At 37.0% G+C, this 22,715-nt stretch overlaps 1 protein-coding gene across 5 annotated transcripts in view; it reads right to left on the reverse strand.

The window, feature by feature from the left end:
* VPS13B (vacuolar protein sorting 13 homolog B) overlaps nucleotides 1-22,715 on the reverse strand; it is an 890,836-nt gene that overhangs the window by 755,026 nt on the left and 113,095 nt on the right. For all 5 annotated transcript variants that reach the window (XM_066265974.1, XM_066265971.1, XM_066265975.1 and 2 more), the window contains exon 16: nucleotides 13,578-13,702. In XM_066265974.1, the coding sequence (XP_066122071.1) occupies nucleotides 13,578-13,702 (125 nt within the window). The remainder of the gene's footprint in view (nucleotides 1-13,577; nucleotides 13,703-22,715) is intronic.

Consider the following 22,715-nt stretch of genomic DNA (forward strand, 5'->3'; position numbering starts at 1 on the left):
AGAAGAAGAAGCCTGACCAGATGGTGCAGTGAATAGAACGTCGGACTAGGACACAGAGGACCCAGGTTTGAAATCCCAGCTTGAGCTCAGGCTCACCAGCTTAAGCGCAGGGTCATTGGCTTCAGCGTGCGATCATAGACATGACCCCATGGTTGCTGGTCTGAGCCCAAGGTTGCTGGCTTGAGCAAGGGGTCACTCGCTCTTCTGTAGTCCCCACAGTTAAGGTACATATGAGAAAGCAAACAATGAACAACTAAGATGCCATGATGAACAGTAGATGCTTTTCATCTGTCTCCCTTTCTATCTGTCTGTCCCTCTCTCTGACTCTCTCTCTGTTTCTGTCAAAAAAAAGAAAAGAAGTAGAGGAATACCACCAACTGACAAAAACACAAAGGAAAAGAAAGAACCAAAGGAGACACAGCTACCAGAAACAAAACATAAAATGGCAATAGGAAATCCTCATGGGTCAATAATTACTTTAAGTGTAAATGAACTGAACTCACCAAAAAAAAGGCAGAGAGTAGCAGACTGAATCAAAAAGCAAAACCCAACCATATGATGCCTTCAGGAGACACATCTAAGCTGCAAGGACAAAAGTAGACTCAAAGTAAAAGATCAGAAAACGGTTCTATACGCGAATAATACCCAAGCAAAAACAGACATAGCCATACTTATATTTGACAATAGCAATTTGACACAACAATGGTAACAAGAGACAAAGATAGACACTTCACAATGATAAAGGGGACAATATATCATGAAGATATAATATTTCTTAATATACATTAACCAATTCAGGAAAACCAAAATATATCCAGCATCTACTAACAGATCTAATAATAGAAACATACAAAAACACATTCGGAGATGGAGATCTCAACACACCATTGACAGCTTTAAATAGATCATCCAGACATAAAATCAATAAAGAAATATTGGCCTTAAAAAAGAAGAAGCAATACACCCTAACACAATTTATGAGGCCAACATAACCCTGATTTAAACCTGGCAAGGACAACAACAAAAAAAGAAAAATACAAACCAATATCTCTAAATAGTACAAATGCAAAAATCCTAAACAAAATACTAGCAAACCGAATATAATATATTAAAAAATAATACAGCCTTCCCTGTGGTGGCAAGTAGATAAAGCATAGACCTGGAATACTGAGGTCACTGGTTCGAAACACTGTGCTTGTCTGAACAAGGCTCATATGAGAGTGGATGCTTCCTGCTCCTTCCCCCTTCTCTCCCCTCTCTAAATTGAATAAAACATTAAAAAACCATATATCATGATCAAGTGGGATTATCCTAGGAGCACAAGGATGGTTCAACATAAGTAAATCGGTCAACATAATATACCACATCAAAAAAACAAAATTCATATGATCCTATCAATAGATGCAGAAAAGGCATTCAATAAGATAAAACATCTATTTATTTTTAAAATACTCAATAAAATGGATATATAAGAAAAGTACCTCAACATAATAAAGGCCGTATATGACAAACCAACAACCAGTATCATACTCAATGTGAAGGATTTTTCTCGAAGTCAAGAAGAATAAAACAAAGCTACCCCCTCTTGGCACTCTTATTTAACATACTATTGGATGTCCTAGCCCGAGCAATCAGGCAAGAGCAAGAAATAAAAGGCATCTAGATCAAGAAAGAAGAAGTAAAGGTATCAACTTTTTGCAGATGACATAATCCTGTATCTAGAAAACACCAAATATTCCACAGTAAAACTATTAGAAACAATAAACCAATACATAAAAGTTGCAGGATACAAAATTAATATACAAAATTCTACTAAATTCCTATATGCCAATAATGAAACTTCAGAAAATGAACTGAATAAAACAATTCCTTTATAATTGCAACAAAAAAGTACAAAATACCTAAGAATAAACTTAATTAAGGATGTAAAGAGCCTTATATACTGAAAACTACAAAGTACGGTATTATAAAAAAAATTGAAAAAGATACAATGAAATGGAAAAATATGTATGTTCATGGATTGGAAGAATAAACATAGTTAAAAAGGCCGCATTACCCAAAGCAATATACAAATTTAATGCAATCCCCATTAAAATACTAATGGCGCCCTGGCCGGTTGGCTCAGCAGTAGAGCGTCGGCCTGGCGTGCGGGGGACCCGGGTTCGATTCCCAGCCAGGGCACATAGGAGAAGCGCCCATTTGCTTCTCCACCCCCGCCCCCCACCTTCCTCTCTGTCTCTCTCTTCCCCTCCTGCAGCCAAGGCTCCATTGGAGCAAAGATGGCCCGGGCGCTGGGGATGGCTCCTTGGCCTCTGCCCCAGGCGCTAGAGTGGCTCTGGTCGAGGCAGAGCGACACCCCGGAGGGGCAGAGCATCGCCCCCTGGTAGGCAGAGTGTCGCCCCTGGTGGGCGTGCCAGGTGGATCCCGGTCGGGCGCATGCGGGAGTCTGTCTGACTGTCTCTCCCCGTTTCCAGCTTCAGAAAAATACAAAAATACAAAAAAAAAAATACTAATGGCATTTTTTAAAGAAATAAAACAAAAAAAAAATCGCCAGATTTTTAAGGAACCATAAAAGACCCCAAATAGAAGAAAAAGAATGAAGCTAATGAAGTTAGAGGTACATCACACTACCTGACTTCAAATTATATTACAGAGCCACAATAATCAAAAACAGCATGGTATTGGCAGAAAAACAGAAATACAGACCAATGGAATATAATCAAGAACCAGAAATAACCACATGTATATGGATAAATAATCTTTGACAAAGCCAAAAACACACAATGGAAAAAAAAAGCCTCTTCAAAAAATGGTGCTAGGAAAATTGGAAAGCCAAGTGGAAAAGAATGAAATTTGACTGATTTGTTCCCATGCACAAAAATCAATTCAAAATGGATCAAAGACCTAAATAGGCCCTGGCCAGTTGGCCAGGGGTAGAGCACTGGCCCACTGTGTGGATGTCCCAGGTTTGATTCCCGGCCAGGGCACACAGGAGAGGCACCCATCTGCTTCTCCACCCTTCCCCCTCTACTTTCTCTCTGTCTCTCTCTTCCCCTCCCACAGCCAGGGCTCCATTGGAGCAAGTTGGCCCAGGCACTGAGGACGGCTCCATGGCCTCCGCCTCAGGTGCTAGAATGGCTCTGGTTGCAATGGAGCGATGCCCCATATGGGCAGAGCATCACCCCTGGTGGGCATAACGGGTGAATCCCAGTCAGGTGCATGCAGGAGTCTGTCTCTCTGCCAACCCACTTCTCATTTCAAAAAAATACCAAAAAAAAAAAGACCTAAATATAAGAATATAAGAAACTATAAATTACACAGAAGAAAACATAAGTACTAAGCTCATGGACCTTGGCTGTAGAGAACAATTTATGAACTGGACCCAAAGGCAAGGGAAGAAAAGGCAAAAATAAATGAATGGAACTATATAAAACTAAAAAGTTTCTGCAAGGCAATAGAAACTGACAAAAAAACAAATAGGCAGCCAACCAAATGGGTGTTGATATTCACAATCAGCTCTGACAAGATATTAATTTCCAAAATATAAAAAGAACTCAGAAAGCTCAATAACAAATAAGTAAGCAATCCAATTAAAAAATGGGAGAGGACCTGAACAGACACTTCTCCCAAGAAGACACACAAATGGTCATCAGATATATAAAAAGATGCTCATCTTCACTAGATTTTAGAGAAATGCAAATCAAAACTATAAGAAGATACTGCCTCACACCTGATAGATTGGCTATTCTCAACAAGACAGGTAATAAGTTTTGTAGAGGCTGTAGAGAAAAAGAAACCCTCATTCACTGATTGTGGTACTGGTATAACCATTATGGAAGACAGTATGGTAGTACATCAAAAATTAAGAATAGAATAACCTTATGACCCAGCAATGTCCCAGTATGTTGGTACATCAAAAAATTAAGAACAGAATAACCTTATGACTCAGCAATCTCCCTACTGGGTATCTACCCAAAAAACTTGAAAACATTGGTCTGGAATAACACATGCACTCCCATGTTCACTGCAGCATTATTCATGATGGCTAAGACATGGAAACAATCCAACTGTCTCCTGATAGAGGACTGAATACAGACAATGTGCTACATATATACAATGGAATACTACTCAGCAATGAAATGATGAAATATTACCATTTATGACAACATGGAAGGAACTTTGAAAACATTATACTAAATGAAGTAAATCAGAAAAAGTTAAGGATTATATTATTTCACACAAAGATGGGATAACAAAGCTGAGAGTCATAGAGATAGATAAAATTTAAGTGGTTACCAGGGATAAGGGCAGTGGGGGTAGGGGAGAAAAGAGGGACAAATAACACAGTGACAGAAAATGACTTGACTTTGGGTGATGGGCACGCAAAGCAATCAACAGTTCAAATTCTACACCGATTTTCACCTGAAACCTATGTAGTCTTCTTTCTTTTCTTTTTTATTTTTGACTGAGAAAGAGAGGGAGACAGATAGGGACAGACAGACAGGAAGGTAGAGAGATGAGAAACATCAATTTTCTGTTGCGACACCTTAGTTGTTCATCAATTACTTTCTCACATGTGCCTTGACCTTGGGGCTTCAGCAAAGTGACCCCTTGTTCAAACCAGCAACCTTGGGCTTCAAGTAAGTATTGGCGGGGGGGCAAAGTCAGTGACCTTTGGGCTCAAGACAGCAACCATGGGGTCATTCTATGATCCCACACTCAAGCCAGTGACCCCACACTTAAGCTGGTGAGTCCATGCTCAAGCCAGATGAGCCCGCGCTCAAGCCAGTGACCTTGAGGTTTCAAACCTGGGTCCTCAGTGTTCCATTCCGACACTCTATCCACTGTGCCACCGCCTGGTCAGGTGAACCTATATAGTGTTATTGATCAATGTCACTCCATTAAATTTAGTTTTAAAAAAATAAGACATAACATTAAAAAGGCGAAGTAGTCCCAAAGAACTGGAGGAAAAAACTTACAAATACTATATATAATAAGGGATTAATATACAAACCCTTTAAGAAACACCTACAACTCAACAAAAACAATCCAATTTAAAAATGGAGAAAGAACTTGAATATATATTTCCCAAAAGGAGATATATAATTGGCCAATAGGATCTTAAAAAGATACTCAACATTAGTAATCATCAGAGAAATACAAATCAAAACCACAAAGAGATCCCATTTCATATTCATTAAGATGGCTATCAAGAAACTGAAAATAGGCCCTGGTCGGTTGGCTCAGCGGTAGAGCGTCGGCCTGGCGTGCGAGGGACCTGGGTTCGATTCTCGACCAGGGCACATAGGAGAAGCGCCCATTTGCTTCTCCACCCCCACCCCTCCTTCCTCTCTGTCTCTCTCTTCCCCTCCCACAACCAAGGCTCCATTGGAGCAGAGATGGCCCGGGCCCTGGGGATGGCTCCTTGGCCTCTGCCCCAGGCGCTAGAGTGGCTCTGGTCGCAGAGCGACGCCCCGGAGGGGCAGAGCATCTCCCCCTGGTGGGGGTGCTGGGTGGATCCCAGTCGGGCGCATGCGGGAGTCTGTCTGACTGTCTCTCCCCGTTTCTAGCTTCAGAAAAATACAAAAAAAAAAAAAAAAAAAAAAAAGAAACTGAAAATAGTATTGGCAAGGACAAACAAAAATTAGAACACTTGTGCACTGTTGCTGGAAATGTAAAATGGTTCAGCCTCTATGGAAAACAGAATGATAATCTCAAAAAATCAAACATACTAAAAAAAAATCAAACATACAATAACAATGATTCAGCAATTGCACTTCTAGAAGTGAAAGCAGGGACTCAAACAGACATTTATACACCCATATTCACAGCAGCAATATTCACAATACTAAAAAGTGGAAGCAACCCAAATATTCACTGATGAAGGAATGGATAAACAAAATGTGAATATACATACAATGGAATATTATTCAAAGATAAAAAGGAATGAAATGGAGGGGAGGGGAGGGAAAGGAAGGAATGAGGGCCTCTCTCTTTCCCTCCCTCTCTAATTAACATCCATGAGGAGGAAGGGAGGGACAGAAAGAGAAGGGGGGAGGAAAGGAGAGATTCTGACATATGCTAGAGCACAGATAAATCTTGAAAACTATATGCTAGGTGAAATAAATCAAACATAAAAGGACAAATATAGACTGATCCCTCTTACATGAGGTACTGTAGCAGTCAAATTCATAGAGACAGAAAGTAAAAAAGTAGTGACCAGGAACTAGAGGAAGGGAGTAACGGGGAGTTATTGTTTTAATGGATACAGAATATAAAATTTATAGAGATGAATAGTGGTGATAGCACAATAATGGGAATATATTTGAATATGACTGAATTCCATACTTACAAATGTTTAAAATGGTAAATTTTATATTATGTATACTTCATCACAGTAGAAATTATAATATTTTTTAAATCATTGTGATACACTTGAAGAAACCCTTAACCAAGAAAGTGAGGATCAAATTGTGGCACTTATATTAACAGTAATGACCTCTCTGGGACTCAAGTTTTTTCATCTTTGAAATGAGAAGATTGTAACAGATGATGTCAATGTTTCTCTTCCATTTCAAATAGTCCATGAAAGCATGTTCCAGATGCCAGAAGAACCAAAGCTGAGTATCAAGCTGCTGCCACTCAAGTAGAGATAAGAGAATTAACATCCCAGTTAAGTCTCACCAATTTTAAGACATTCTGTTAAAGAGAATGGTAATCATAAAAGCAGGCAGATAAAAATAAACAGAGCTTTGGAAACAAGGGAATTAAAGTGATCTATTTCCAGAAGCATTAAAAACACCCAACTTTATGTTCTTGAGGCCTCAAACTGTGGTAATACCAGGAACCAGGCAGTTGAGCAAACACCATTTTGAGCCCTATAGGGTGGATTACTTATTCTCTATGTTCACTAATATTTTTTTTTCATTTTTTTTTTTAGACATTGAGGGCCTATACTCCCTTAAAACTGAAAGCAATTACTCTAGTATTATTCTGAGTTAGGGTAGAAAAAGGGCTGCTTCAGTTTCCATGTAAGGGTGGCAAAACAATCATAATCTGCCTCAGCACTCCTGAGACACCACATTAACACCACGAGCCTATTAGCACCAAATCCTAATTAACACTGAACTCAAACATAGATTCCACAGACACATCTCCCTACCACAATGAACTGTTCAAAAGCTTCACTAGTCAAAATCCAACTACATATCTGGCATTGTGCTAAGTAAGGAGTGGTGCTTAGAAGAATCCCTCAATCTTGTAGAGAAAAACGTGTTTTCCAACATTCCTATGAATATGAAAATGGCTTATGTATAAGTAATAATTATGAAATAAAAGAAACACAAAAATAAATTTTGATTCTGTAAAAGAAAGAACTTTACTGCTGCCAACAATAAATAAATCTGGCTGTCTCAACAAAGTTGCTATCTCCCTTTCAATAAATATTCAAGCAATGGAGAGATAGATGACTATAAATTAAAACTGTGCCACAAACTCAGAAACTGAGATAATGCCTAAGATTCTACTTAATCCTAATATCTACAATTCTGAGATGAGCATCATAATAATGTCTATATACTAATGGATACTAGGGCTGTCGTAACTAACTAGCCTCTCAATACATGGAAAACCACTTTTGGTTAACAAAAGATAATGTATGTCTTCACTCCTAAAGGTAAGAAAGGGATCAAGGATTTTGGAATCAGATAACCCTCCATAAGAATCCTTGTTCAACTTTTCCCAGGAAGAAATACAAATGGCCAACAGATATATGAAAAGATGCTCATTTTCAATAGCTATTAGAGAAATGCAAAGCAAAACTCCAATGAGATACCACCTCACACCGGTTAGATTAGCTATTATCAACAAGACAGGTAATAACAAGCGTTGGAGAGGTTGTAGAGAAAAAGGAACCCTTATCCACTGTTGGTGGGAATGTAAAGTAGTACAACCATTATGGAAGAAAGTATGGTGGTATCTCAAAAAATTAAAAATAGAACTACCATATGACCCAGCAATCCCTCTACTGGTTATATACTCCCAAAACTCAAAAACATTGGTACGTAAAGACACATGCAGCCCCATGTTCATTGCAGCATTATTCACAGTGGCCAAGACATGGAAACAACCAGAAAGCCCTTCAATAGATGACTGGATAAAGAAGATGTGGTACATATATACTATGGAATACTAGTCAGCCATAAGAAATGATGACATCGAATCATTTACAACAACATGGACGGAACTTGATAACATTATACTGAGTGAAATAAGTAAATCAGAAAAAACTAAGAACTGTATGATTCCATACATAGGTGGGACATAAAAACGAGACTAAGAGACATGAACAAGAGTGTGGTGGTTATGGGGGGGGGGAGAGAAAAAGAGTGGGGGGAGGGGAGGGGCACAAAGAAAACCAGATAGAAGGTGACAGAAGACAATCTGACTTTGGGTGATGGGTATGCAACATAATTAAATGTCAAAATAACCTGGAGATGTTTTCTCTGAACATATGTACCCTGATTTATTGTCACCCCATTAAAATTAATAAAAAAAATTTTTTTTAAAGAATTCTTGTTCATTCACAAGTTATGTAAGCTTTCTGAGTTTTAATTACATAAGAGGAAATTTCATTTCATCTCAGGGTTGTTATAAAAAGTTTAAGTATCAAACAATGTATTAAAAATGTACAGAATGGCCCTGGCCGGTTGGCTCAGTGGTAGAGCGTCGGCCTGGCGTGCAGGAGTCCCGGGTTCGATTCCCGGCCAGGGCACACAGGAGAAGCGCCCATCTGCTTCTCCACCCCTCCCCCTCTCCTTCCTCTCTGTCTCTCTCTTCCCCTCCCGCAGCCAAGGCTCCATTGGAGCAAAGATGGCCCGGGCTCTGAGGATGGCTCTGTGGCCTCTGCCTCAGGCGCTAGGATGGCTCTGGATGCAACAGAGTGACGCCCCAGAGAGGCAGAGCATCGCCCCCTGGTGGGCATGCCGGGTGGATCCCGGTCGGGCGCATGCGGGAGTCTGTCTGACTGCCTCCTAGTTTCCAGCTTCGGAAAAATGAAAAAAAAAAAAAATGTACAGAATTATCTTTCAAATTCTAACCATTCTTTAACAATCTGCTAAAATGTTACTTTTTTTTATGTTCTCTATGACTTTCCTAAGCCAAAGTAATTTTTCTCTGCACTTCCAAAGTACATTGCATATTATTTCTATATTAATAGTCACATTTCTGAACCATGAATTGTAACAGAAAGTGGATTTGAGACTTTATTATTGTTGCACTTTCACAAGCCCAACCAGAAAGAAATGGGGCTAATAAATTCTTGATTAACTAGTGTAATCTAATTAATCAAGTGCTCATATTAAAAGTGATTTTTAAGTGCTCATATTAAAAAAGCTTGAACATCCTTACTTATGTCCTAGTGTAGGTCCAAAGTAACTTTCCAAATTCCTCTCCCACTACAGGTATTCACAGATCCAATGGACTAAATAACCCCGACTGTTCCAACAATATTAACCCCCATAAGCCTCCACACCCCAACCAACCTCTTAATTTTTTTTTTTTTTTTTTTTTTTTTTACAGAGGCAGAGATAGACAGGGACAGACAGGAACAGAGAGAGATGAGAAGCATCAATCATCAGTTTCTCGTTGCGCATTGCGACTTCCTAGTTGTTCATTGATTGCTTTCTCACATGTGCCTTGACCGTGGGCCTTCAGCAGACCGAGCAACCCCTTGCTGGAGCCAGCGACCTTGGGTCCAAGCTGGCGAGCTCTTTGCTCAAGCCAGATGAGCCCGCGCGCGACCTCGGAGTCTCGAACCTGGGTACTTCCGCATCCCAGTCCGACGCTCTATCCACTGCGCCACCGCCTGGTCAGGCCCCAACCAACCTCTTGATACCTAAATAGCAATCTGATTCAGCCATTAAAGCTCAACTTCTCTAAACCATCCCTAACATTCCAGCGAAATTTTCTTTAACCTAACAGGACAGTTTGCTTAAGACTCAATTTTCCAGTTAAAAGGCCACTGTCTTCATATGTGTCTAGTGCCCTCCCCCACTGGACTGTAAGTTTTTATGGTCAGGGAATATCTCTTATCTTCATTGCATTCTACTTTATTCTTTCCCCAATCCTAACACATAGCACAATGCCTATAAAATAAATAAATAAATAAAATAAAAATGAAAAAAAAATTAAAAAAAGCCAATGAATTTCAGGTACTTATTTTTTTATTAAAATTGCACATGAAGAATGTATAAATGGTCAATGTTCATGTAATAGAATACTGTATATATTGACAAAAGCAAACAATCTAAAAACTATCCTTGCCCAAAGAGCTCAGTTGGTTAGAGTGTCATCTGGAAGTACAGAGGTTGCCAGTTTGATACCCAGCCAGGGCAAATACAGGAACAGAGAGATGTTCCTGTCACACTCTCGCTCCCTCTCCCTCTCCCTTCCTAAATAAATAATTCCTAAATTATTCCTAAAATAAATAAATAAATATTTAAATCTAAAAAGTATATTATTACATAGTATGGATGAATCTCACAAACATTATTTTGAGTGACAGAAAACAGTCCAAAGGAATAAATGTTCAATGAGTTCATTAATTTCAAATCCAAGAACAGACAAAACTAATCAATGCTATTAGAAATATGAGTAATAGTTAATCTTGAAAAAGGGTGTACAAGAGAGGCTTTGGGAATGTTAATATTCTGCTTCTTAATCTTTCTGGTTACCAAGGATGAGTTCAGTTGTGAAATACCATAATTATTGTACTTTTCCATATTAACATTTCAATTAATATTTTTTAAATAGAGTTGAAATACTTATTTCTGTGGTGTAAAAAAAAAGTGGTAAAGCTAAGAATGCATCTAAAAGCTTAAAGGCATTATCCACTGTAATTTTAAATATAACTATCTATAAGACACCAAGGCTTAATTCTGGTAGAGGAAACAAGGTTATGATACTTTATTGCCCTTAAACCAACCCTTCACCACCCTTGTTAAAATATCCTCTTTAAAAAAAAAAAAAGGTAAATTAAAATTTTAATTAATTGCTTAAGATTTCTGGCATTAAATATCATTGATCACTGCATCTTTCCCACAATATCTTACATATTTCAATCCTGTTCTAAAGGACTAAAAAAAATAAATGCTAACTTGATGTAAAACAATAAGGAAAAAATTTATGTTAAAAAGTTTACTTTTATATGTTTGGAAATTATGTGAAACAGAATGAAAAATAAAATATAACCAAATATTTTGGAAAAAATGTCTAAGAAACTTCAGTTTACTAAAAGCTAGCTCACTGAGGCTAAAATAGGAACATTTAAATGAAAGAAAAAATAACTTATTTTCAATGTTAGTTAAACCACATACTGTATTTATTAGCAAACCTAATTAAAGTAAATGGTAATTAATTTGAAACCACACACAAACGCTGAATTTAAAAATATTTTTAAACAAAAAGTATAAACTATTTTGCTGATTTACAATGCAAAAATACCAGCTAAAATTTTTTTCAATGTGCCATAAAATGTCTTTGTTTCAAAAGCTATGGCCTGTAATAAATATGTCCTTCTCATTGCTGATTATATAAACAGCATTATATATGTGCTTTTAGTAAATGGAATATGAATTTAAAATATCCAAATGAAAACAGCTTGTATAATTTGAGGAAGGGAGAAACCATAAATGGGAACACAGTTGACATCATTAAATGATAACCAGAGCGCCTTACTAAAAAACTCCTCACTCATTCTCAGTTCTCATATGATTTTGATTTAATCCAAGAACTATTAAATATATTTTATCTTGTATTTTATTTACTTCATTTAACTAAGCTACATCAATTTATTAAGGTTTGTACTTATTACTTTCAATTTAGAGTTGCTCACAATAGATTACTTATAAATTACTTTCAATTTATTAAGGGAAATAATTTAAAGAAATTACTTCTCAACAATATACTCCTGTAAAGCATAGTAAAAATATTACTGAAATGATGAGAAATTGTCTTAACTATAAAACAGCAAGTTATATCCAAATAAATATATGCATTCTGTGATCTCATGCTTTTAGTATTAAATTGAAAAAATTTTAGATGTCAACATAGTTTAAATCGTATCTGACAATATTTATGGTAAACCTTATATACCCTTTAAAATAGCTTTGCCTATTTAAATATTCAACATTTTTTATAAAAAGGCTATAATTCATTTTGGAAACTTTGGCTTTTTATTTTAAAAAGTTGTTAAACATTTTCTATAGTAAACTGCACTGTGTTTCTAATAAAATTTCACTGTTATGAATAATAAATCAGCATATAACAAAATAAAGTATTCACAAAAACCTATTAAAGTCGATATCAACATATCAACTGGGACATATCATACAATATTTCTTAACAGAACAGAATATAAAACTTTACTCAAATGCGACATGCTAAGTGTACACACAAAAAAGTTTAAAAGTGAATCTCTAAGCAACATAAAAATGATACATGAGGAATATAAATAACTAAGGACAAAATTAAACTTATCAAGAAAAAATAAAAAGAATCATTTAATAGTTCATTATATAAAATAACTGGTTCCAAGACTCAAATAACTGCGATTTCTGTATTTTTAAAATATCTGGATCAATAGAAAATTTCTTTGAAAATGTGAGCATTTACTTGACAAATTTCATTCTGAAAGTTATACATTATTGAAGAAACATTATCAGCAAATGAAGTACTTCAGATACAAAAATTAACAATTGCTGAAAGTTATGCTGCTTTTCAAAGTAACTAATAGAAAATCATCTTGTAAAAATAAGCTTATAATTAGGAAAAGAAAGCAAAGATATATTCCAAGTAACTAAAATAATCTAAAATTAAAATAAATATTTCACTAGAATATAATTTAACATATTTAAATTTTATTTCATATAAATAATTATTTCTTTACTATATTAAAAGTATTACTTTCAACTAAAAAAAATTGTGACTAGTAACTACTGGTTTCCTTTCTGTAAGTCTCTTTGAATTTAGGAAAATATGAACTCCAAATAAAGTAACCCAATACTGAATGATAATAATGTGCTAATATCAATTTCTTCCAAATTCAGTGATTACACATATATATGTCAAATATTTTAAAGGTAATGGCTGTACTTTCCTCAGTGGCTATTAATACACATAAAATTGTTACTTAGATGATAAATACTTTGGCCTTAATATTAATATAAATATTTTTCTTTAATCTTTGTCAATATCCTTTCAAAGAGAAAAGTAAGTATTTGCCCTTACAGTTCCTATACATTATGAAGCAGCAACACTTTACTATAACTCTAACATGGATTAACAGTTATAACCCCAGCAACACTTATCACTACCCCAAAAGATATTATGACCTAATACACTTGAGATATTAAAAAGAGGTTTACTGTGTCTCAGTAAAAGACAGCATAAATTCATATATTTTCCTAAGGACTTGTATAAAACTAACACACTGACATAAGACAGATACAATTGGTTTTTTCCCCTCCAAAGATAATAAATAAAAATTACCACAAACCACATTTTAACATCATACTTACCAGTACGTGGGCAGTTTCAGAAGTTTACCATAAACAGCAGTGCTGAAAGAGGGGATAATTGGTACAGGTAAGCAGTAAGATCCCCTACAATCCAAAGATGTCAGTCCTGCCTGGAAACCAAATATCTGCAACAAAAAGAAAAGATCTAAATGTTCACAGAGACAAAGTTTTAATAAGCACAGGATGAAATACGTCAGTTTCAATTTGCTGTACAACAGCTGCACACTAAATATGTTCCAATGTCTTTTTCCACTTCCCAAACATCAACATTTTCTTTTACTCAATTTGACACTAAGTAATTCTGAATTAAGAAATTAAATATACAGTATTTCTTTCATATCCCTGCTTTTTTTCACTAATTTTAAGTTTGATGTTTTATTTCTATACATAATTCTCATTTAGCGTTTTACTATCTACTTTATAAAAGGCACATATTTTGTATTAATTTAAACTGACTACATTGTACATATTGCAGATACTAACTTTAATTACTACTAATATAATTTTGTACCTAAAAGAACATTAACTACAACAAAAACAATCTTAAAATGTATTTTGCTCTCAACTTACATAATGCACACACAAAAAGAATATCCAAATAAACCATAAAATGTTGCATCTTTTCCCTTTTGTGTATGAAAATAATTGCAGGGTTGAGATTTTCACCCAGGAAATTTGAAACATGGCATAAACTGTTATTCTTATGTTTATATTTAAAATGAACAGATCACATTCAAAAATTTTATATGCAATCCTGAAATTTCTGAACAGTATATTTGCATTAATGGGAAAAAGCAATACAATATCACATTTTACATGAAACACTGCAAAGAACTAAGTATGCTATTTCTGTACCAATTATAATATTTATAATCAGGTTAACATCTCAAACAGGAAATACTGACACACAGAAAGACAAAACAAAGATTTGCTGTTTTCCAACAACATGCAAAAGCAGCTTAACCACAATATTTACTTTTCATTATTATATTTTATTCCTTGAGTTCATAAAGCACAAACTTTCCTATATCTAGGATTAACAACAAGTAGTACAACATGTTTAAAAATTCTCAATAACTAATTTTCAAAATAAAATACTTTCACTTAATGAACATAAACCAATGATCAACTTCTTAGAAAGTACGAAGGTACTTCCAAATGGTTTCAAAAGCTATATACCTTTATCCTTCTTACAATGTCAAATCCTTTCCTCTAAAGTCAGTTTTCAGGGAACAAAGTAATTTTTTGGGAAAAAAAATTATTTCTGATTAAATACTTTCAGAGAAAACTGCATTTCAAAGGACCTATCTACTCATTTTTATAAGTCCCACTATTAGCCAAGTGGCAAAAAAAAATACAGAATTGAGAAGAAAAATAAAGTATGTCTCCAATACTTAAATGATCAACTTTAAAAATTGTTATTCCACCTTCATTTCCTCTGAAGACATATTCTGAGAAACACTAAATTCGAAGAACTTCCAGACACTGTGCAATTTCAGTATTTCATATTTCTTCTGAAAAGCCCATTATTTAAAGAATCTTAAAATCTACAATTATTAATACCACAATACAAAACATGATTATTTTTTTAAATGCCCAAACTCCAAATATTTCTAGGATATGTCTAAGGATAATATTTTTCTTCAAGCCACTTTCTCATATTCTATAAAATGTCCCAACAGTATAATCACAGAGACTATTGTTAACTGTGCTCAGATGGAAACTGGGTGTAGAGGAGATCCCCTGCTGGCTATTTGCAGAACTGCAGAGAACTTTAGGGAAACTACATAATATTCTGTAATTTTTAAAAACTTTTACTAAATTAACATGGTGTCCAGAGATATTTCTAAGAGAATATTCAAACAAGCACAAATTATAATGAAAGGGGGTTTAGCTAGCAAATTAAAAAGGATTATTTCAATATAACCAGATGTCAACTATTTCCTTTAATTTACAGCAACAGGATGCATAGATTTATAATACCCACATAACTCAATAACTTATCAAGAACCCTTGACCAAAATTACAACTGCTTTATCTAGAAAAAGGAAACTATCACAGCATGAATTGAGGCTGCTTTCACCAAGAATAAATACTCAGAAATGTAATAAAACTATTGGTACTGCAAACTAATACTCTGAAGCAGTTAAGACTGTATGAAGTAGTAACTGTAAATAGTAATAAAAATTTTAGCTAAAAGAAATGTGAACTTGAATAAGATGACTTACACATCACATTAAATGAGAAGTTAAACGTAAGGTGCCATCTACCTGACCTGTGTTGGCAGAGTGGATAGGGCATTGACCTGGAATGATGAGGTCGCTGATTTGAAACCCTGGGCTTGCCTAGTCAAGGCACAGACCAAAAGCAATCAATGAACAACTAAAGTGAAGTAACTACCATCTCATTCCTTCTCTCTCACTCTCTCCTTCCCTCTCTAAAATAAATAAATAAAATCTTTAAAAAAAAAAACATTAAGGTCCCATCTATTTCTTTTATTCCAAGTAGAAGACAGTATGAATAAATACATAATATATATCATACCACTTTAAGACAAATATTTTTGAATTAATAGCTCATCAAAAAAATTCAATAGAATTAGGAAAAAAGCAACTTATTTCTAAATATTAGTTTTTAATAAAAATTAGTTGCTAAATTAGGATTTGCAATGGTAAAAAGACAAAAGCATACACTAACAGAAATGACAGTGAAAACACATAATTGTGATGTAAAACAAACTACTTTAGGTTGTGGTTATTATAATAAACTTTACATAATAGTATAATCAACATCCTAAAGACTTGTCCCTTTGTTTTAAAGGACCAAAAAAAATTAAGCACTATATTCATGTTAAAAGTTAACCTGTACATAGTAAAAGTTAATACACTGGAATACATTAAAAGTGAATAAAGAATAATTATAGCTGGAAATCTACAGCATTAGAATGAACATTTTAGAAAGAATAAGAGCCTTTAGGACAGGGGTCCCCAAACTTTTTACATAGGGGGCTAGTTCACTGTTCCTCAGACCATTGGAGGGCCGAACTATAAAAAAACTATGAACAAATCCCTATGTACACTGCACATATCTTATTTTAAAGTAAAAAAACAAAACGGGAACAAATACAATATTTAAAATAAAGAACAAGTAAATTTAAATCAACAAACTGACCAGTATTTCAATGGGAACTATGCTCCTCTCACTGACCACCAATGAAAGAGATGCCCCTTCCAGAAGTGCAGCGGGCTGGATAAATGGCCTCAGGGGGCCGCATGCGGCCCGAGAGCAGAAGTTTGGAGACCCCTGATTTAGGAGAAAAAAATGGAACCAGATCTACTTGATTAAAAATTAGAACTTAAGAGCTAAAACTGCTTACAGGTTACTTAACTAAATCACCTCATTTCACATATGGGAAAAATGAAGTCTAAAATGAATAAAAGACTTCTTCAAAATTATATATTGCTACAACAGCAATATAATGCTTCATTTGATTTAGCTCGTCTGTTAGCTCACAATTTCACTCTGCCTTGCTCCCCTCTTCCATTTCTTCTTTCCCTTCTCCAAAAAAGTATGATTCTCCACTTATTCATAAAGAAAAAAACAATCTTTATCACAACCACATCAGCTCTAATCACCAGTAAAATTCTATTTTTCACCTCTAATCAGCAAATTTCTTCAAAGAATAGCCTATTGAATGCTATCTTCTTATTTCATTGCCTACTCATTCCTGAAAACCTCTAAATCCAGTTGCTGTACATGTACAGTCTGAAACAAACAGAAATTCTGGACTGAAACTCATACTTACAATTTTGCCTTATGGAGAGAAACAAAGTATTTTCTCGTTTTTATGCATCAACAATTTAAGTGAAGAAACAATAAATAATAGTAAATGACTTTTACATCACCCCAAATTTAAAAAATATGAATACTGTCATTCTGTCACCTATAATATTAAAGAAACAGATATTTTTCAGCCCTGGCCAATTGGCTCGGAAGTGGAGTGTCGGCTTGGCGTGTGGGTGTCCCAGTGTTCATTTCCTGCTCAGGCCATATAGGAGAAGCGACCATTCACTTCTCCACCCCTTTCCCTTCTCTCTCTCTCTCTCTCTCTCTCTCTCTCTCTCTCTCTCTCTCTTTCTCCCCCACCCCACAGCCATGGCTCAATTGGTTCTAGTGCGATCGCACCAGGCTGGTGCACTGAGGATGACTCCATAGACCCTCCCTCTTTGCTCTCTGCCCTCCATGCTCAGCTTAGTTGTGAGTATGGCCCTAGATGGGCAGAGCATCAGCCCCAGATGGGGGTTGCCAGGTGGATCACAGTCGGGGTGAGTGCAGGAATCTGTCTATATCCTCTCCTCTCACTTGGGAAAAAAGAAAAAAAGAGAAACAAAGATTTTCAAAATACAGGATGAGGCAAAAGTAGGTTTTCTGATGTATGTGAAACAGTTTCTTCCTGTATTATTATTTATTAATCAATGTATTATTTTCTATATGAACTACTGGAAACCAACTTTTGCCCCACCCTACACTTACCATATTTTTCACTCCGTAAGACACATTTTTTTCCCCAAAAGTAGAGGGGAGAATGCCCATGTGTCTTATGAGTGAATGTTCGTTTTTTTTAGCTGCTGAGGGTTCCCGAACAACTATAAAAGTATTTGAACATTAAAGTCTCTTCTCATTTGTTAATTACAGTACTAATGGTTGTTAATACTGCTGTTGAGTTTACATTGTTGAAATATTATTGCAGTATATTTTATTAAATATTTTAACACACTGTAAGGCAAGGAGCCTGTTGGTCAAATGAGTTTGTAAATATGATATATGTGTTTGCTCACTTGTGGTTTGTGTTGGGTGTGAGGGACGGTCTGTGGGCAGGCAGGGTCGTTGTAGCCTAGGGTTTAGTTTTAAGACTGGGCTTTTCCCCACACCCTTGACTGATTGTATGATCTGGGTGGTGCACTCTCATGAGGAATCCAATTATGCCTTGGATAAGTGACTTTGTATCAGAGACTTCCTTGTTTGTATACTGGATTAAGGGATTTTGGTTTTGTACACTATAAAGTGGGACAGACCAGGAGCTGGCACACACAGTTCCTGCTATCACGATTGCAGGGACTTCCCTGATCCCTTGCCCTTCATGGTAAAAGCCGGTTTTCTGCTTTTCCCTTGTCTTCTTTTGTGGTTTGCCTGTCTTGGTGAGAAACCAATAAATGGGATGGCCCACCAGCCTCCGACTCCGCCATTTCTTTACTGTCTGCCCGAATCCAATGGGAACCTGCATGTGAATGGCCACGACGGCGGCTCCTGGCCTTACAACTGGCGTAGTCGGATGTAGGTTCATATTTGATTCAGACAGACGGTAATGAAACAATGGAGCCAAGAACTGGTGGGCCATCATCTTTAATCCTAGCTTGTATCAGCGGGCATGTAAAAACACACACTGGGCTCCTCACAAAGCTACTCACTTATCAGAGTTTCCTAGAATCAAAGGTTTCTAGCTCACCAGACTTATTCACCTCTGTTCCCCATCTCCTTCCTTCTTCCCACACAAACTCTGCACGAACTGGGTTCTCCCTCAGCACTCCTTCATCTTGGCTGCTTCTCCTGGCCCCCTCCACATGGCCTTTCCCTGCTCTCCTCTCTAACGTTAATCTCAGGAACCAAGAGAGAGCAAGCTCCTGGTCTGCCCCACATTATAGTGCAGAAATCAAAACCTTTAATACAAAATACAAAATAGGGAAGTCTCTAATACAAAGTCACTTATCTGAGGCATGATGGGATTGAACCACCCCACATCAAAAAGGGTGGGAAAGGCTTAGTCCTAAAACCAAGCCCCAGGCCAAAAGGATCCTGCCTGCCTACAGCCTGCCCCCAACACACATTAATATCGCCTGGGCGATGGGCTTCCACGTGGGCAGCACCATCTTTTTTTTTTTTTTTTTCATTTTTCTGAAGCTGGAAACAGGGAGAGACAGTCAGACAGACTCCCGCATGCGCCCGACCGGGATCCACCCGGCACGCCCACCAGGGGAGACGCTCTGCCCACCAGGGGGCGATGCTCTGCCCATCCTGGGCATCGCCATGTTGCGACCAGAGCCACTCTAGCGCCTGAGGCAGAGGCCACAGAGCCATCCCCAGCGCCCGGGCCATCTCTGCTCCAATGGAGCCTTGGCTGCGGGAGGGGAAGAGAGAGACAGAGAGGAAAGCGCGGCGGAGGGGTGGAGAAGCAAATGGGCGCTTCTCCTGTGTGCCCTGGCCGGGAATCGAACCCGGGTCCTCCGCACGCTAGGCCGACGCTCTACCGCTGAGCCAACCGGCCAGGGCAGCACCATCTTTAATAAAGTGAGCATAATATAATTTTATCTGCCCAACATACACCATCTGGTTCAGAATTTTTTTTTTTTTCCTCCTTAAAACCCTAGGTGCATCTTATGGTCAGGTGAGTCTTATGGAGCGAAAAATATGGTAATGATTACAACTAAGCAATAAAAAGACAACTCAACTTTAAAATGGGCAAAAGATGTGAGATATTTCTCCAGAGAAGATATGCAAATGGCCAATAAGGAAATATATGCTTAATATCAGTCATTATGGAAACATAAATCAAAACAACAAAATACTACTTCACGATCACTAAGTAACTTAAATCAAAAAGACAGCATGACCAGTGTTTGTGGGAGACTGCAGACTGACAGGGTCCTTGCAGTTTAGACTTGTGAGGGATAGAGGTGAGGGGGACTGGCAGTAAACTCACAGGGTCCTTGTAGTTTAGATCTGCGGAGGACAGAGGTGTGAGGGACTGGCGGTAAACTCACAGGGTCCTTGTAGTTTAGACCTGTAAACTCACAGGGTCCTTGTAGTTTAGATCTGCGGAGGACAGAGGTGAGGGGGACTGGCAGTAAACTCACAGGGTCCTTGTAGTTTAGACCTGTAAACTCACAGGGTCCTTGTAGTTTAGATCTGCGGAGGACAGAGGTGTGGGGGACTGGCAGTAAACTCACAGAGTCCTTGCTGCCCATACCCCCACCTCACTTGCTTGATTAAGTTGCAAAAGGCTAAGCTCTTCCCCCCAACCTCTGATTGTTTTATTAAGTTGGTAAGGGCAATTTACATGCCCTCCGCACACCTCCATGTTAGCTGTGATAGTTCCCATCCCCCACGTCCACTGAAGAGACTGGCAGCAGTTTTCTTTTTACCCTTTGTTTTGTGAAGTTAAGATGTTATTCATGGTGGTGGGTTTTCTGCACTTGGGAGAATTCTTGGTTTGCCTCAGAAATGTGACTTTGTATCAGAGATCTCTTTGATTTGCTAATGGCTTTGTTCTCCGCCCTATAAATAAAGTATTTTGGAAGTGGAGACACACTCCTGCAAGCCATCAGCTTGGCAATGGATCCTCCCACTCCTCTCCTTTTTCTTTGTTTTTGTTTTCTAATCCTCAGAGGTTCCCACCCAAGACCTGCAAAATTATGAGTCACGCTGGTTCACAACAAGTGGTAGCTCAGTGGATAGAGCATCAACCTGGGACACTGAGGTACCTAGTTCAAAATCCCCAGGTCACCAGATTGAGCGTGGAATCATCAATGTATTCCCAAGGTTGACAGCTTGAGAAAGGGGTCACTTCAGCCCCTGAGTCTAGGCAAATATGAGAAGCAATCAATGAGAAAACTGCAGGGTAGTCAACCTTTTTATACCTACCACCCACTTTTGTATCTGTTAGTAGTAACATTTTCTAACCGCCCACCAGTTCCACAGTAATGGTGATTTATAAAGTAGGGAAGTAACTTTACTTTATAAAATTTATAAAGCAGAGTTACAGCAAGTTAAAGCATATAATAATAATTACTTACCAAGTACTTTATGTCGAATTTTCGCTCAGTTTGGCAAAATAAATCTTTATAAAACAACTTACTAGTTAAATCTATCTTTTTATTTATACTTTGGTTGCTCTGCTACTGCCCACCATGAAAGCTGAAACGCCTACTAGTGGGCGGTAGGGACCAGGTTGACTACCACCAAACTAAAGTGAAGCAACTACATGTTGATATTTCTCATCTCTCTCCTCTCTCACTCTCCCTTCCTGTCCCTGTCCCTGTATCTGTCCCTGTGTCTATCAGTCTCTCTCTAAACTCAATGAGAGAGGGAGAGAAAGAAAAAAAAATAACAAGTGTGTGGTTGTGGAGAAAAATAGAAACCATAGTTCTCTGCTGGAGGAATAGTAAAACAATGTAACAGCAATCCCTTTGGAAGAAAAGTTTGGCAGTCTCTAAAAATGTTAAAAATGTTAGGCAACTTCATACTTAGGCATACACCCAAGAGAAATTAAAAACTTGTGTATACACAAAAATCTATACACGAATGTTCACAGCTCTATTATTTATAACAGCCAAAAATTGGAAACAACACAAATGTCCATCAACAAATAACCAAAATATAGTAAATCCATACTGTGTAATATTATTCTGCCATAAAAAAAGAAATAATGTACCAATAGATGGTACAATATGACAAACCTTGAAAACATGCTAAGTGAAAAACAAAAGTCACAAAAGACTTTATTTTATGATCCCGCTTATATGAAATGTCCAGTACAAGCTAATACATATAGAGACAAAAAGTAGATTAATGGTTTCAAGGGGCAGGAGGGTGAGAGTAAATGAATGAATGCTAATAGGTAGAGAGTTTCTTTTTAGGTAAAGTTCTGGAAATAGTAGACAGTGGTAGTGGTTGCATGAACTTTGAAAATTCTATCACTAATTTTTATTCTTCATAAAAGGTGAATTATAGTATGCAAATGATCTCAATAAGTTGTTATTTAAAAAATAAAAACCCTTACAACATAGTTAGTCTCCTTTAACCATGACCTTCCCACAGTTCCACCCCCCCTCCCCAAACCGCCTAAATATACTTTCTGGAGTTTAGAATGTATCCTGTCCATTTGTTATAACTTACAGACCTTTTATATCCATGAACAATCTTTAGCATTATTTTGTTTATCTTAATTGACACAAATAGCATCATGCTATATATACCATTATGCTTCCTAAATTCCCACCAAAAATCACAAAGCAGAGAGACCTCTAGTTGTACATATCACCATATCCAAAAATTTCACTGGAGCAGGGGACAGCAAACTAC

This window comes from Saccopteryx bilineata, chromosome 3 (genome assembly GCF_036850765.1).
Source record: "Saccopteryx bilineata isolate mSacBil1 chromosome 3, mSacBil1_pri_phased_curated, whole genome shotgun sequence".
NCBI lineage: Eukaryota > Metazoa > Chordata > Mammalia > Chiroptera > Emballonuridae > Saccopteryx > Saccopteryx bilineata.